This window comes from Lemur catta, chromosome 1, assembly GCF_020740605.2.
Source record: "Lemur catta isolate mLemCat1 chromosome 1, mLemCat1.pri, whole genome shotgun sequence".
Lineage (NCBI taxonomy): Eukaryota > Metazoa > Chordata > Mammalia > Primates > Lemuridae > Lemur > Lemur catta.
The window spans coordinates 10,179,276-10,197,103 of NC_059128.1; the positions used below are offsets into that span (position 1 = coordinate 10,179,276).

Here is a 17,828-nt window from a genome sequence, read left to right on the forward strand (position 1 = left end):
TGGGGCGGGGTGTGTTGGGGGAAAGGTGCGCCACCTTGGCTGGAAGGTCAGGTGTGTGGAGGAAGAGGAGAAGGGAGCATGAGGACCAGAGTTTGGAGGACCCCAAAGCCAGGGCCAGCAGCGCAGCCTTTATTCCGTTAGAGGAGGGACTTCCTAGGGTGTGGGGTGTGGGGTGTGGGGTCTGGGGCATTAGAGAAGACGAGAGGCAGGGGAGGAGGCCTGAGGCTGGGAGCCCACCACAGAGGCCACTTCTGAGTCTTGGCAGGAGGTCAAGCCTGAGCCAGCCAGAATCAGCGGAGAGAGAGGCAGGCGGAGGGGAGGGGTGCCAGGAAGGACAGGAGCAGAGGATGGAAATCATTGCTCCCAGAGGTCCTTCTGCCATCTTTAAGGTCCGCAGCCTCCTCCAGCTGTGTTTAGAAGAACCCAGATTTGTTTAATAACTCATTTGCTGGTGCTTTGCAGAGCAATAGTTGTTACTCGTAAGGCTGTTCCAGGGATTAAACAAAAGAATTTCTATAAAGGGCTCAGCAGAGGGCTTAGTGTGATGCCCCACCCCACCCCCCCTCCAACGGGGGTCCCACACCTGCCTGTGCTTTATGGCTGGTCATTCTCCAAAAAGGAGGTTCCCGGTCACCTGGGGAGCTCGTCAAGGAAGGCGGATACCTGGGCCACCCTCCTAAAGATTCTGACTTAATTGGTCTGAGAGGGAGCCCAAGAACTGACACTTTCTAAGACTTATTTTCTTGATGTGTTAAGTAGCTATGTTATTGCAGTATAATGTGCTCACGTAGATGTGCACAGATTATATACGTGAACAGCTCCAGGGATACTTACAAAGGGAGCCACTCCATGTAACCACTCAAATCGAGACAGACAACACAAGTGGCTCCCAGAAGCCTTCCACACGCCACCCCTTCCCCCCGCCCCATTAGTAACCTGCCAAAGGTGGTCACTTTCTGACTTCTATCACCATAAGTTAGTTTTATGTGTTTTTGAACTCAATATAAATTGAATCGCGTATATATGTTACTTTTTTTTTTTCGAGACAGAGTCTTGCTTTGTTGCCTGGGCTAGAGTGAGTGCCATGGCATCAGCCTAGCTCACAGCAACCTCAAACTCCTGGGCTCAAGCGATCCTACTGCCTCAGCCTCCCGAGTAGCTGGGACTACAGGCATGTGCCACCATGCCTGGCTCATTTTTTCTATATATTTTTAGTTGTCCAGCTAATTTCTTTCTATTTTTGTGGTTTTTTTAGTAGAGACAGGGTCTCGCTCTTGCTCAGGCTGCTCTCGAACTCCCACGCTCAAACAATCCGCCTGCCTCGGCCTCGCAGAGTGCTAGGATTACAGGCGTGAGCCACCGTGCCCGGCTATGTTACTTTTTATAGGGTTTGTTGCTTGTGAAATTCAACCTTGTTGTTGGATGTAACTGTAGTTTGTTTGTTTTCACTGGTGCACGCTACCCATCACATGAGGATACCACAGTGGATTCACCCATTCAAATGTTGGTAGACCTTTGGTTAGTTTCCAGCTGGGTTTACTGTGAGCAGCACTGCTGTGAATACTCTTGACCTTGTTTATTGGTGAACCTATGCACATAATTCTTTGGGGCATATAGCTAGGAGGGGAATTTTAGGTCATAGAACCTGCTTATATTCAGCTTTGACAACTAGTATCAATTTTCCAAAGCGGCTTTGCCATTTTACATTCCTGCCGGTGCTGGGAGAATCCTGGTTATTCCACATCCTGCCCAACGCTTGGTGTTTTCCATCTTTCTCATTGGAGCCATTCTGGTGGGCGAATAGTGGTATTTCACTGGGATTTTAATTTGAATTTCCCCAAACTCTTGTGAAGTTAAGTGCCTTTACTTTTGGTTACTGGCCATTTGGGTGTTGTCTTTGTGACGCGCCTGTCCTAGCCTTTTGGGTGTCAAGAATGCTGCGGAACAAAGCACCTCGAATAAGCATTTATTCTCCTGCTCTGGATCTGCAGGCCAGCCCAGGCCGGGAGACCCAGCTTCAGGCTGCCAGGCCCTCCTGGGTGGGGCTCCTCCGGGCAGGCTGGGCTCAGGTGGTGCCCACGGGCTTCTCTCTGGGGCTCAGGCTGAAGGGCAGCAGCTCCGGCGGGGAGCTCTTCTCTAGGTGATGGCAGAGGAGCAAGAGCAAACCCCGCCGCACATGCTTGTCACGTGTCTGCTTGCCTCGTGCCCATGAGCACTCGGCCAGAGCACGTCATGCAAACTCGGGTCCAATATCGATGGGGAAGGGATGGGACACACTTGCCTCCACAGGAGGGCAGTGGATATTTGCTGAACAAACCAAAGTATAGCCCTGGTATTTCGGGTATTTTTAAAAAGACCTCATGTGATTCTGGTGTTTGTCCAGGGCCAAGAACCACTGACCTGCAGTCACCGCGCATGTCAGCCAGTCAAAACGAAAATCAGGCTTAGTTGATTCTATTTCATTTCCTAAAAGCAATTGACTCCCGACCAAAGTCCATTTCTCTTTGAGGCATATTTTTAGAAGGCAGTTCCTGGGATTCACATGGAAAATTATTTTGCTAATTGATTTTAACTAGATCATGCGATCTCAAGTAGTGGGCCTGCCTCCGATTCATCCCTAGCATTCTCAGCCCTACCATGGTGCAGAGAAACGGAGAGACACCAGGCTGGGACGCTGCTGGTACTCGGAAGGAAGAAGTGCATGTATTTCTGTGCAAGCTCCATGAGGACAGGGATTTTTGTCTGTTGGGGTCATCGTTGTATCCACAGTGCTTAGAGGAGTGCCTAAGTCAGAGTGGGTGCTCAATAAGTAGGCTTTTAGTTAATGTACAGATAGGCCTACATGTATAGATACGGTGTCTGGAATGGACAAATACATGGTGGATGGATAGGTGATTGGATAGATAGATGTATGGATGTTTGGGAGGAGGGATGGATTAATGGGTGTGGGGGTAGACAGACAGGAAGATGGATAATGGAAGTAAGGGCAGATGGTTGGATGGTTGGACAGATGAATGGATGAGTACATGGATGGATAGATTCATGGATGGATGGATGGTTGGATTAGTGAATGAATAGGAGGACAGGTGGATGAATGGATGATTGGAAGGTTGTATAGATTGATGAGCAGTGATTGATGAGATGGTAGATGGATAAATGTTGGGTGGGTAGATGGATGGATAGAGGATGGATGGGTGGGTGGGTAGGTGGTTGGATAGTTGGATACGTGGATGGAGTGGGTGGATGGATGGGAGCATGGACTGGTATATAAGTGGGTAGGTAGACAGATGGATGTATGGGAGAATGAATAAATGGATGGATGGGTGGATGAGCAGTTAGATGGGTGGATGGGTCAATGAATAGATGAGTGGATGGATGGACGTATAGATGAATGGGTGGTTGGATCATGACCAAATGAAGAAATAAAAAATGAATGTGTGATTGCCAGTGGAACGCACAGCCTTCCCTGTGGGCAACATAGCTAACTTGCTAAACTGTTTGTGACCAGGGTGGTTTTGGTCTCCTCACAGGGTTTTCCGATTTGCCGTTTCCTCCTCCACACTGAGGGGGGCTGGAGGCCACAGTGGGAGGTGGAAGAGGATGGCCACGGAGATCAGTGCTCGGGGCAGCCAGGGCACCATTGGGCACGAGGAGTACAGCCTGTACAGCAGCCTGAGTGAGGAAGAGCTGATGCAGATGGCCATCGAGCAGAGCCTGGCAGACAAGACACGGGGCCCACCCACTGCTGAGGCCACCGCGTCTGCACGTGCCAACCGCCAACCTGCCCATTTCTACCCATGGACCAGGTGAGCAAGGCGAGGCCGATGAGGGCAGTGGGGGCATCAGGGCATCTGTGAGATGCAGATCCCAAATGCTGTTAATCCAAAACTAACTGATCCTGGTCTCTAGGGTGCCTTCTAGCACTTTAATGATTTACATGTGTTATCTAAACTTACTGAGCTCGGGCAGTGTCAAGTACTGTGGTGGGTACTAGACATGCTCTGCCTCGTTTAATCCTCTTAAGGACCCTCGAGGCAGGATCTGTGTCATAGTCCCATTTTACAGATAACGGAACTGAAGCTTAGGGCTGAGTCCGAGGTCCCAGGGCACACAGCTGGTAGGTGCTGCTGCAGAGACTGGAGCTGCCTGGCTCCAAAGCCCACACCCTGGCCTTGCACTGCTGGCTTCACGCTGAATGTGGTGGAGCCAATGCTCTGTGTCTGGCCAGCGCTTCCAACCTATCTACGCAGACTCCCTGGGAAAGCATGTCCGCGAAGCAAAGGACGTCAGCCTAGCAAAGCCATCCTGCCTCCACGTTCTGGCAGCTTTTTACTATCTCCATCGCTGGACCTTCGAAAGCAGCAGCACCCAATAAACCATGGCGCTAGCCACAGCTGCAATCCACAGATGCAATTCTAAATGGCCTTATAGCCACATTTAAAAAGTAAAAAGAAACAGGTGAAATTAGTTTTCATAGATATTTTATGTCCAAAGTATCATTTCTACATCATCAATATAAAAATTAGGAATGGGATTTTTACCTTCTTTTCTGCCCATCAAGTCTTTGAAATCCAGTGTGTATTTCACACTCAGCACATCTCGACTCAGACCAGCCACATTTCAAGTGCTCACTGGCCACGTGTGGCCAGCGGCCACCATATTGGATGGTGTAGATCTAGAGGACACTTTCTTTGTAGGAGGAGGGAGCCAAAGAGGAAATTAAGCATTTGATCTTTGTAAAAATGCTTTTGCTCACCCCTGCACCAGAGTCAAGTGTATATTTGGGGGTGGGTAGCTGACCTCAGGCAAGTCACTTAACCTCTCAGAACCTCAGCTTCCTTTTCTAACAACAACAACAGACTTTTTCCGATGAGCAGTCACAGTTGACATGAGATGAAGGTGAAGGTGGGTGCTGGTGCATCTCAGCCCTCTCCCCTGGCCAGGGTTTTCCTTCAAGTGATTGTATCCCTTGCCAAGGCTGGGCCACCTCTATCAGGCTGGCGGGGCAAAGGCCTGGGATGCCCAGAGCCATGGAGCCCCTTCTAAAGGGAAAGGCAGGCAGCTTCTTTGGGCAGCTCGAAGGAGCACGAAGACTGCAGGTGACTGAGCTGCCTCTGCAGATATCCTATTCCGGGACCCAACCTTTAAAAGGGAAACCCAGAGTCAAGGCTGGGTTCATCGTAGCCGGCGCTCAGGGAGGCCCTGGTTCCTGTTCTGGCCGGTACAGCTGAAGCCAGACCATAGCTTCCTCTTTCTCAGAAGGAGATCAGATAGAACGAGGGCATCCTCTCTCCAAAGACAGCATCTGAAGACAGGGCCTGCCACACAAAGCCTGCCTGTCTCCCTGCGTCTGCAGCCTTCCCCCCAGGGTGAAGCCCCTCCCAGGAGTCGCAGCCGCACTTAGAAACATCAGAGCTGAGTGGGCCCTTGAGCTCCTGACACTGACCTCCTCCATCTGGGGGTAAGGGAAGGAGCCAGGCAGCCTCCCTCAGAGATCCAGGTGCACAGAGTGTAGCAGGGAGGGTCAGCATGCATCTTCTCACCTTGGTGTGACCTTAAACCTGCTCCATTCAATTCTGCACTTCTACTCTGGGAGGAGTTTGGGCTTGGGCCCTGCTGGGGCAGACAAAGCCCTTTAGTACCATGTTTAACACAATTCTCCTTGCCCCCAAAGGCACGGTGAGCACCTCCCATGTGCCTGTCACACATTCATTCACTGCTACTCAAAGTAGGCATTTCTGGGCCCCTTTTACAGACGATGTATCGTGTGCGCAGCATGGCCAGGAGCTGAACCAAAGTCTGCCCCGCTCGGAAGTGCAGACAGACACCTAGCCAGGCGCTGCTGACGTGGCAAAGGCCTCTTTCTGTTTCCTCCCCCTCCCCCACCTGGAAGTGGGGTTTTGGCCTAATTACATCTGCCTCCCACCCACACACGACACGCACGCACTTGTGCTCACACACCCAGACGCAGTGTTATAGTGAGGGCAGGACCCAAGAGTTCTGGTTCACTTTAATCCCCGAATATCACAGTTTCCATCCAAATAGATCCAGAGCAAGTTTAGGAAGAGTATGTCACACATGTCCCCAGGGGCTCCACATGTCCGGCTCCTTCTCATTCTTCGGGTCTCAGATTACATGTCACCTCCTGAGCAAGCCCTGACCTGACCACCCTCCCAGGTCCAGTCGTTCACCCCCTCCTCCTCTCTAGCCTGTTTCCTTCGTGGCCCTGACTACGACTGACAATTCTTACGTATCTGCCCGTTTCTGCCATTAACCTGCAAGCACCATGAAGGCAGGGGCCTCACTTCCGTCTTCCTGCCTGGGGAGCCCTGTGCCCGACCGTGGCAAGCACCGGATAGCTGTGAGCAAGTGAAGGGGTGAATAAAGGAGGAATGAAGAGGCAGCAGAGTGAAAAGAGCAGTGGGTGTGGAGATTCAAATTCTCCCTCTGTCGCTTACTGGCTGTGCAACCTTAGGCAAGTTACTTACCCATTCTGAGCCTCAGCGGCCTTACCCACAAAATGGCAATAACAAAAGCTTGCTGTGCTCCCCTTGTGGTATTTTACGAATGCAAACAAGATGAGGTGAGCGTTGGAGCCTCCCCACATCCTGCAGCCTTAATGACTCCCCTCCCAGTCTGACTTCCCCGTACCAGCCTCACCACTGCCTCTGCTTCATAGACAAACTTCTGGGTCACCCTGGAAGGCCTCCTGAGAGGGTCCCCAACTACACTGTGACCTCTTTAGGGACAGGGAGCTGATGTTCATTTTTTTAATCCTTAGTGCCCAGCTAAGAGCCTGGATTGATGTAGTGCCTAATAAGTGTTCTTGGGTCAATAAATGCACTTTGAGCAAAGTAATTTATCGTTATCATCTTGTGACTAAAATGGCAGTCAATGGAGTCTTGGGGATCCTAGAAATGAAAGCAAGATCAGCATTCAACAAACTATAATTCTTTTTAAAGGTACTTCCCAATTTGTTTCTCTCCCCCCACAATGTGAAACATGCATGAGGATCATTTGCCAAGCTTTGGCCTCCTGAGGGTTCCCCAAGAGGCAGACCTAGTTCCTGTCCCACGGAGAAGTGGGGTCCATGCACCCATGACACGGGGAGCCCGGGGTTCCCATGGATGGGCCACCCAGTGTGAGTTCAGGAAGCTGGGTCTTCACAGTCTTCAAACTTCTGCATTTTATTTAAGGTTACATTTCTAAGAAGACAGAGGAGGAAAACATGAAGCAAGAACTTGCTTGGGCTGATGTGTGCACAGAGGCAAACAACTCAAATCAAGCCGCCCACACTACTGTACGCTTAGGATATGCCAGGTGCCTTCCTGGCACCTGGCTATGAATCAGGCCTGGGCCCTGCACTCCCTAAGCCCAAAGTCTAATGAGGTAAATGCCCAGAAGTACACGATGACCCCGCATTGGGGCTTGCAGCATTGGGGCTTGCTCAATTTCAGAGGGACACAGAAAGGGTCAATTCACTTAGTCAAGGAGGTGGCTTTGCAGGATGAATAGGAGTTCGTCATGCAGACTAGAGAAAACAAACCTCTTTGAGCCTCGTTTTCCTTATCTGCAAAGGAAACCAATTGTATCTTCACAAGGTGAGCTGGAGAATTAAATGAGATGCTTTGTACAATGTGCCTGTGACAAGGCTTGACACTTAACAAGTGCTCAATGAAATCTCAGCTACGGCTCTGAGAGCAGACTCGCTGCAGCTTGGCATTCACCTTCCTGTCCACCTGTGATGCCTCCCTGGCCAGCCCAGAAACGATGGCTTGGCCACTGGATGAGGGAGAAACAGAAACTTCATGGGTGGGAGGCTGGTTCCAGAGAGGCTGCGGGAATGAGGGTGGGTTGCTCATATGCTATGAGCACTTCCTCTCTCTACCCAGGGCGAGAGGGGCTGGCTTTCCAGGGGTCTGAAATCTTAGCCCACAAACACATAACACCAAGATTACCATATGGGGTTTTCCAAAGGCTTTTGTTTGTTTTGTCGCATTTGCTTAAATTGATTGAGCACCTACTATGTGCCAGGCATTATACCCTCAATATCTGTGTTCCACGTAGGATGCTGTGAGGATCAGGTGGAAGAATGGACAGAGGACCCTGGCACGGTGGCAGGCGTGGGGCAGACTCTCAGATGTGTCCCTCCCTGTGAGGGTGCCTGCTTGCCACCTGCATCCAGCCAGACCCAGCCCCTTCCCTCCCTTCCCGGGGCCGGCCTGGGCTTCCTACCAGCTCACACAGGGCAGCATCCGTGGGCTCACTGAGGAATTAGGGGGCACTGTCCCCCCTGCCCCTTCTCCGCTCTCACCGAGCCTGACCCTGTCTGAAACCAAGCCCAGCCGGACTCCAGGATCAGGCTGGTGACACACTCTCCACCCCAGAACCTGCCCGCTGACACACAAAGGAGGGGGCCCCTACCCGGGCCTGTGCTAGGGCATGACCTGCGCCCACATCCTGCCCGGGACCAGGTTCCTCTCACCTCTGTGACTCAGGGTGGCTTGGTCTGCTGGGAATCCCCCTGCCCCGGGCCAGAGGGGATGTGCGGCCTCCAGCCGTAGCGGAAAGAGCACAAAAGCGGGTCAGGAGGCCCGGCCGCTCCGCAGCTCTCAGACCCACAGCTCAGTGTGCTCAGCCACCACCCTGCCCAGCCCCCAAACCAAGTGAACGCACCCCAATTCCAGAGCTCCCAGAACGAGTCCTCCTGCCTCCACTTCAGCCCCTCCCCCATGGCTCTGTGGTCGTGTGTGTCCTTGGCTCCCACCCTGCTGGCCTTGAACATCTTGAGGACCCACAGAAAGACGTGCCTCATTGATCCGCACCCCCTGCCCCCAGCACAGGCTTTGGGACTGAGCGGAACCGGGAAATCTTTTTGCTGGATGGCCCTCAGTCTGTGTGTGTCCTCATCTGCACAGTGGGGACAGGACAGCCCCTCTCTCCTCCAAGGCGGCAGGAGGATGGAATTGAGGGCATGCTTGGCACGGCTCTGTGGGCGTTCGCCCCGCACAATCCCGAGGGGCTGTCATTGCCCCCACCTGGCCCCAGCTCCGTCAGCCTCGCGTCCCAACACGGTTGCTGCTGTTACTATGCAGAGAGAGGTCCCAGTGTCAGGACAGTGTGGTGGGTTCTTTAACTAATGCTTATTATGTTGGCAAAAACGTTCTAAGTAATCAGAGGCCACAGTGGACCAAGGATGAGAGAGGCCGAGACCCAAGGGTCCTGTAGAGATGGGAGCCCGGGACCTCGTCGAGACCACAACCTGGAGCAGGCTGCCCCCTACCTGCCCTCCCCCCTGCTCAGGTTCAGGAGCGAGCACGGGCCACGGAGCCAGGCAGCTTTCAGGGCCGAGGACAAGGGCCGTGGCTGTGCCAGGCTTTGCCCCTTTCTGAAACAGTGGCCCTTGGATCTGTTTGACAGTCTCTCCACAGCCACAAAAGCTGGGAGGACACCCCTGTCTGGTCCTGCCTCCCCATTTTCCAAATGAGGAAACTGAGGCACAGAGGGGAAGGGGCTTGTTCAAAGTCGCAGGGCCTGTGAGTGCGGAGGGTAGAGCCGGAGGGAGGGTGACAAGGCAGGGGAAGACGAGGCCCTGAGTGGGAGGCGTTAGGAGCTCCGGCAGACAGATGCGTCCGAATCTTTGCGTGGGACCCTCAGCAGTTTCCACTGCGCCCTGGCTTGCTGGGGTCCCACAGACTCCGTAGGTTCTGGCCTGGCCTGAAAGAGTGAGGGTCCTCCTCAGGGTCACAACAGCAGCCCCCCATACCCCTTGGGGTGCCAGCAGCAATGTCCCCCTCAGTCCCACAGTGGCTCCCAGAAGTGTGCGTCACCGAGGCTGGGCCTGTGGGTGTCCCCGGGGCCAGGGCCTGACCTATTGGGGGTGGAGCCGGCAGGGGCCACAGGTCCCATTCTGACTACAACCCCAGACCAATCCAGATTCATGGAGCAGCTGCCACACCTCACAGCAGCCCAGTGGAGCGGGGAAACTGAGGCTGAGAGAAGTGAAATGATGTTAACATTAGTGGTTGACGCGTGTTGAACATCCTTCTGTGCCTGGCACTCAGCTAAGCACTTTACACCATTTACTTATTGAGGCCCCTCCGATCCTCACCCCCGAGACAGGGCTGTTCTCATGCCACCTCCCAGGTGGAGGAACTAAGGCACAGAGGTCAACCTGTCCCGGGTCACGGGCTCAAGAGTGCCAGAGCCTGGATTTGAACCCCTGTCTGTCTGACTCCAAGTCCTGCCCCCCGACGGCCCTCCTTGTGCATGCCTTGGCTGTAACCTCCATACTGTGTGTTCCCGACCCTGGGGCACACTCCTCTGATGAGGAGCCGGCAGGGTGGGGTGGGGGCATAGCCAAGACTTGGGTCCTCAGCTTTGCTCCCCTGTCCCCCGCGGCCCACGAATCTCCAATCCAGCTCTGCTGGGACCTGCCTGGCCAGCCGTGAGACTGAGCCCCTTTCATCCTGGGACCTGCCGCTGACCACGTCTCACATCCTCCTGGGTGAAGAATGTCACCTTGCTTCATATCTGCCTCCCTCGCGGTTGGCTGGGGAGAGGGACCCTGGGCGTGGGGGTGAGGTTAACCTCATTGTTGTCTTATATGGTCATTTAAATCTCCCAGGGCTTCCTCCAAGGGCCAAAAATAATCCGGAGACACAGCAGCTGTGTCCAGCACACAGAGAGGACCTGGCCATCTGCTTTGGTTCAGAGCCCTGTGTCTGTCTGTCAGTCAGTCTCTCCCCTGGCTCTGCCTCCAGCCATGACCCGCTTCTCATACGCAGAGTACTTCTCCCTCTTTCACTCCTGCCCTGCACCCTCCAGGTCCGCTGCGCCTCCCGCGAGCCCTCCGGCCCCGGCTCCCATGGGCTTGTTCCAAGGGGTCATGCAGAAGTACAGCAGCAGCTTGTTCAAGACCTCCCACCCAGCGTAAGTGACCCCGCTCGCTGTGAGACCCCCAGGCTCACTCCCCCACCTGGGGTGGCGGGGGGGGGATGGGAAGCAGGCCGGTGCACCCAGGAAGTCGGGGTGGGGGCAACTCCCAGGCAAAGCCCTCTTAGATGTGTCCCCTGGGACCCAGCTGTTCCCGTTGAGCTGGGCTTGGTGGCCACAGACTTCGGTCCTCAAGGAACTGCCACCCAGGGGGCACTTGTGATGGACCCCTCAGACACCCCAAGCTGTGTATGGCAGGGACCCCTCCCTGCAGGGCTCTGAATCTGGGGACCCAGCAGGAAGGAGATGGGGGAACCAGGGAGCTCGTAGCTGGAGCTGATGAGTCAGCTGCACCCTCCGCCCCACTCTCACTTTCCCCACACCCTCACCGTGGGTGTATGTGAGCGCACCCAAAGCCCCACACCTCAGCGTTTGTTTTGCTTTGTTTCCTTTATTAGTTAAGTGCCAGGTGCTAACACCCAGAAGTAACCTGAGTTGCAGGGGGTTCTGTTTGTCCGGCACCCGGGTGCTGGGCCAGCGGGATCCTTGCAAAATAACTGCCTTCTTCTCTTCTGTGTACCCCTGCAATAGTGACCCTGGAAGCAGCTATAGCACAAGAGGGGCCCCCTTGCTGGAACCCCTATTTCCTTGCCCAGTTATGTTGCAGAGAGGGGAGAGGGAACTGGCCAGCGTCTCGTCTCTCCCTCCCAGCCTTTCTCAAATCCTGCCGCCCTGCATTTCCTTGGTGCCGCAGGTGGGGTTAACAGTCTGGAAAAGGGAGACCCGGTTCTGGTCTCAGCACAACTGCTGCTTCCTGTGTGACCGCCCGAGAGTCGCTGTCCGCTCTGAGTCTCCCTGCTTTGTAGGATGTGGCTGGAGAGGACAAAGTGACCTCTAGGGTCCCGTCCAACTTGTTAGACTCTGATGGGCTGACACCCCAGCCACCTCCCCCACCTTCTGGGCAGGGCCTTTGAGCTCACGGAGGAGCCATCAGCGTGTGGGGCTGAGAGCTCCAGGGTCCTTGCACAACAGCTGGTGACACGCAAGCTGGGCGGTGCGTCCTGACAGTGTTCTCATGACACTGCACCGCGCCCCCCCGGCCAAGGCCACACGAACAGCCGGCCCTCCTCCCTTCCACTTCAGCTGGGGTCCCACCAGAGACCTTCCGGGGGACAGGGGACATGTACCCCACTGGGGCTTTTCCTGATGCCGACAGGGGCTGCTCTGGCTGCTCCTAAGTGGATCTCGTCAAGGTGGCAGAGATGGTGTTGATGGGGACTTCAGGACTTATCTGGTCAGTTTCCCATCGTCCTTGCTGGGTCTGCAGCTTAACCGGCATCTGTGCTCTGATGCTATTAATAACCAGAGAGGCTGCGAGTCAGGAGGAAGTGCTGCTCGCGCTGGGGGAAGCAGCTGGGAGGGGTAGGGGCTGGTGCTGGAGACTTCGGAGCCCGTCCTAGCCCCAGACACGGTGGGGTCCTGGGAACACGGCCTGCCTCCAGCCTCACCTTCTCCACCTGGAAAATGGGACTATTTATGCAGAACCCTCTCCAGAAGTGGATCTGGGAGTCCCAGCAGTTGTGGTCCTCGCTCACTCTCCGAGGATGGGGAAGGGAGCTCGGTGAATGAATGAATGAACAAAGTGACTTTAATGAGCCAAACAAAGAAGATGCCCTTCTTTAGCCCTGAAATCTTTTTGTCATTCAAAAGTTTTAAATTACAAAGGCTTCGGGTTTATTAATCCTTCGAGTATTTAAGCTTTTCGGCAGCCAGGAGCACTGGGAGTGGGGAGAAGGAACAGGGCGAGGAGGGGAATGGGAAGAGCCCAGAGAGAGGCTCGCGGTTAGGGGACCCTTTGACAGGCTCTGTGCCTCCCCCCCACCCCCGAGCTGCTCAGAGCCCAGACGGGCCCTGAAGGTGGGCGTGCTCGGCAAACCCCGGCGCGCTATGCTCAGGGAGGGCATCTCGTTGTCGCAAAACCTCCTGCGAGTAGTTGTCCATCCCTCTGGAGCTGGCACTGTTTGCCTGGAACTCAGGGTAGAAACGGTCTGGATACAACATCCGCTGCAGCCAAGGAAAGCCGCAGGGATGGAGGGATCCTTGGAAAATAGCTCCTGTGGCCTCCAGGCTGCAGGGGGCTGAGACCTGTCCTAGCGCCGGCTGGGACAAGCAGGACTGAGGACCCCACAGCCGGCACCGGCCCCCGGCCCCCGCAGGCCCTGCCTCTGCCCGCTCCTGAGGACTGTCTACCCCCTGCTCCCCCAGGCCCGTGGACCCCTTGCTCAAGGCCATCAAGGACGGCGACGAAGAGGCCTTGAGGGCCATGATCAAGGATGGGAAGAACCTCGCGGAGCCCAACAAGGAGGGCTGGCTGCCGCTGCACGAGGCCGCCTACTACGGCCAGCTGGGCTGTCTGAAGGTCCTGCAGAAAGGTGAGGGGGCGCTGGGTGCGGCCAGAGATGGAAAGGGGCTGGGGGGAGGGCTCCTTCCTCCTGGGGCTTCCTGTTCTTTGCCCCACGGCCACCTTGGTGAGGAGGGCAGGCAGGGTTGTCACCCCCGTTTGGCAGTCACGGTCACTAAGTTGGGAGAGGGGAAGTGACTTGTCTCCACCCCACCACCCCACCAACAGACACCCCCTGCTGCCACCTCTCCAGGCCACCCGGGACAGGAGAGCCTAATTCCTAGAAAAGGAATGAGGGAGGGTTGACTTTTGGGAGAACCACCACCAGCTTGTTCCAGAATGTTCCAGACGCTGATTTGGTGTGAAAAATACTGCAGCTGTGCCTGTGCCCTGCCAAGGCTGTCCCCCACCAGCTGTGGGACCCTGGGCCAATCATGCTTCCTCTCTGAACCCCACCTTTCTCCTGAGCCAGATTCGGGTGGGTAACACCTACCTGCAGGAAGGTGTCACCTCTGCTCTTAAGCAGCACAGACCCCAAACGGCTCACCACACTCCCAGAAACAGCACATGAGACATCTAGTTCCCAGCAATGGCTGGTGGGGGTGCAAGGCAAGGACAGGAGCATTCAGAGAGGGAGGGGCTCAGTCAGGGAAGGCTTCCCAGAGGAGGTGGCATCTGAGCTGGATTTGTACGACCAGGAAGCTAACAGAGCCCTGTGAAAGGGTGAGATGAATGCAGTCTGTGGTTGGTAAATTTCAAAGGATGCTATACATGTCTGTCCTTGGAACTGGGAGGAAATGGGAGCCTCTCTGTGTCGAGGGGCCAGGTGTCTTCCACCTGCATGAATTTCCCGGTGGGTCCTCCCCAGCATACCCTGCGACCATCGACCAGCGCACCCTGCAGGAGGAAACAGCCCTGTACTTGGCCACATGCAGGGGACACCTGGACTGCCTCCTCTCACTGCTCCAGGCGGGCGCGGAGCCTGACATCTCCAACAAGTCCCGGGAGACACCACTCTACAAAGGTGAGCCCCTACCCCCCGCCCAGAGTGGGCTTCTCTGAGGAAGAGTCCGGAAGCCAGGTGAGCAATTGGGGAGCATCGCTCCCATAAGTGCATAACCCGCCAAGTGGTCTACTTTGAAGGGGGGTGGGCAGGCCCTGCTCGTGTGCACAATTTATGTAGCTGAATCGTTCACTCATGCATGTGTTCAGCCACTTCCCAAGTGCCTCCCAGGGGCCAGGCACGCTGAGGGACACTGAGGGCTCAAAGCTGGAAAAATATGGTCTGTGCCTGCGTGCTTTCCCAGCCCAAGGGGCACCGACACACACCCAACAGCAATGGGGACCTCGGCAGGAGGCCGTGTGGGGGCAAGGGTGAGGGGCACCCGGGGGAGGGCCGCCTGAGCTGCACCTAAACAGCACGGGTAAAGGCAAGGAGGTATGGGAGGGAGTGTGCACCTTTGGGTGATGTTTGTCTAAGAAAAATGAAAATCCCAGGCTTACTCAGTACGTCATCATCCAGGGACATTCGCTGGTGCCCAAGCAGTACTCAGAGTCGAAATCTGAATGTCCACGCTTGCTACGTGCCAGGCCTTGGTCTTTTACTGGACCCTCCTATCATCCATCTACCTGGGAGGTAGGCCCTGCTAGTGTCCGCATTTTGCAGACGAGGACCTAAGGCGCAGAGATGGGAAATGAGTCACCCAGGATCACACAGCCATCAAGGGGTAGCCCCAGGATTTAAACCCGGGGAGCGGAATGCCACACCACACTCTGAAGCGCTATGTGCTAAAGCATCTCGTTCGTGCCCACAAGCTTAAGCAATCAGCTCGGGTCTTGCAAAAATGATTGAACCTTTATCAGCTACCCCTGATTCCCCCTGTGTGCGGTGTCTGGTACTTGGAACATTCCATGGGCAGCACGAACTGGGTAGCAGGAACTGGGTCCACTACTGACCCTAGAACCCTTGCCTGCCTGGGCACCATAGCCATTGCCTGGAGCCTCAGCTGTCCCAGAGAGTCACAGCCAGAGCTTGGCCCGGGTGCTGTGTATGCTGCTGGCACCCTGCTGGCACCTTACATGCACTGCCTCGGTCCTCCTATAGCATCCTCTCCAGAAGATTCCATTATCTCCACTTTACAGGTGAGAAAACCAAGGCTTAGAGAGGTGGAGAGCTTGGCCCATGGTCTTGTTTGAAACACTACACAGCCAGCCCCCTCCCCGTCCTCCCCAGTCCCCCAAACTGTCCCCACTCCCTACCCCCCAACACTGACACAGAGAAGCTTCCAGGGGTGGTTAATGTGGACAAGTGCCCAGATGACTTGATACCACCAGCAGCTCCCTGCTGATAACTCCAGCCCAGAGCCAGGGGTGCGTTTGGGGTCTAGACAGAGATGAGGCTTAAAAAGGAGTTTTGAGCAGGTCAAGAAAGACTTGCCCAGCTGTTCTCAGAAGATAAATTTTTCCTCAAATTAAATGAGCAGCCTTTAGAGGGAGGTGGGGTTTGGGCAGGAATATGACACTGTCCACTCCTCATCTAGGAAGATTCTTCTAGCCTTGGTAACATGGAGGACCGAGACCGGTAACACGGGAAGGGAGATGACAGGGCATCCTGGAACATTCCAGGGGACAGAGACTCTGGGCCTGACTTCCCGGGTTTGAATCCCAGTTCTGCCACTTACTATCTGTGTGACCTTGGGCAAGTCACTCAGCCTCTCTGTGTCTGACCTTCCTTATCTGCAAAAGGGGATAACAACACTACGTCCTTTAGGAGCAGTTGGGATGATTACATTAGTTAATTGTGTTAAGTGCTTAGGACAGACAGTCCAGCACAGAACCAGTACCACATACACATCAGCAAGCATTATTGCTAATATTAGTATTAGTATCACTTTAGTCGTATAACCTAAATTCAATGCAGGGACTGGAACATAATATAGACCCAATGGGTGTTTGTTGAATGAATGGCTGATGGATGAATGAGTGAACGGACAGATAAACGAATGGGGTCTTGGCTGGCCGGGTCCTGCCGGGGCCTTGCTGATCATCTCGCCTCCCCCGGGACACAGCCTGTGAGCGCAAGAATGTGGAGGCGGTGAGGATTCTGGTGCAGCACAACGCAGACACCAACCACCGCTGCAACCGAGGCTGGACGGCTCTGCACGAGTCTGTTTCCCGCAATGACCTGGAGGTCATAGAAATCCTGGTGAAGGGCGGCGCCAAGGTGGAGTCCAAGAACGCCTACGGCATCACCCCCTTGTTCGTGGCAGCCCAGAGTGGGCAGCTGGAGGCCCTGAGGTTCTTGGTCAAGCACGGTAAGTGGCTGAGGGTCCCTAGGTCATGGAGTCCCCAAGGGGCACAGCTGGGAAGGACCTTAGAGACCAGCTCTAAGGGAAGGCAAGTTAGGTGTCACCTTGTGGGCACGCTCTGACGGAGTGAGGGTGTCTTCCTGGAGGCTGTGTCTAGGGTCAGCGGGAAGAGTGTTGAGATCCACTAGTGACAGCTGCTATTAGGCACAAACATGGGGCGTGTGACACATGTGCCACATATTTGCCATTTCTAATGTAGGCAACGTCCTTGCTTTACGAATGAGGAATCTGAGGCCCCGACAGGGGAACTGACTTATCGATAGTCATGCAGCAAATTCGTTGCAGAATCAGCCAGACTCTTGCTCTCCTGACAGCCCAGCTGCGTCTCTCTCCACCACACCATGCTTCAGGGCCGGAGCAGCCTCAGCCAACGTGTAGATCGCCTCCTCATTTATAGGAGATGAACCCGAGCGCCAGGGTGGGAAAGTGATGTGTCCAAGGTCACGCAGCAGATTAGTGGCAGCGCTGGGATTGGAAACCAGGTCTTTGCCTTCTTGGCCTGGGAAAAATATTAACAGAAGAAAATAAAATAATATTGCCTGCATTATCGTGTCCTGGTAGCAGAGGACCCTGAGACGTGGCAGATGTTCTTTTGGCTAAAGAGAATTATTTTCTGATCTCTCCCAAGAACATCTTTGATTTCTTTTCTCTCTCCACGGGGAGTCACCCTTTCTCTCTAGCAACAGAGAGGCCAGAGGTGATCTAGACCTCACCCTGAGGCTGAACTGGAATAATTTCTTGAGGACCTGCTAAGCAAGAACACAGATTAGGTCAATGGAGTTTCCCCCACAGCCCCACGGGGTAGGTAGTGTCCTCGTCCTACATTTTACAGATGAGGAGACTGAGGTTCAAAGAGGTTAACTAATTGGTCACAGTCAGAGCCTCGATTCTGACCTGCGGCCATCTGACTCCAAACTGCACACACTTTGCGCTCCGCCACACCACCGCTGCCTGCGCGAGTTAGCGGGGTGGGCCCATGCCCAGGTAAGCACCCAGGAACTCAGCACTCAGCACTGGCCCGAGCAGCTGGGACCACAGACGCAAGGCTCTTCCCAGCACAGGAACAAATGCGGACTGACCCGCGTAAGAACAACGGGGCACAGGCAGGTCCTGGGAGCCCAGGC

At 54.8% G+C, this 17,828-nt stretch overlaps 1 protein-coding gene across 2 annotated transcripts in view; it reads left to right on the forward strand.

Annotated features, from left to right (window-relative positions):
* Positions 1-17,828, forward strand: part of ASB2 (ankyrin repeat and SOCS box containing 2) — a 39,800-nt gene that overhangs the window by 8,454 nt on the left and 13,518 nt on the right. Inside the window, exons 2-6 of one of the 2 annotated variants that reach the window (XM_045561584.1) lie at positions 3,531-3,806; positions 10,828-10,932; positions 13,201-13,367; positions 14,205-14,360; positions 16,405-16,650. In XM_045561584.1, coding sequence (XP_045417540.1) covers positions 3,601-3,806; positions 10,828-10,932; positions 13,201-13,367; positions 14,205-14,360; positions 16,405-16,650 — 880 coding nt within the window. In that variant the 5' untranslated portion in view covers positions 3,531-3,600. Of the gene's footprint in view, positions 1-3,530; positions 3,807-10,827; positions 10,933-11,821; positions 12,230-13,200; positions 13,368-14,204; positions 14,361-16,404; positions 16,651-17,828 lie in introns of those variants that run through there. The other variant, XM_045561592.1, reaches the window with a different exon arrangement.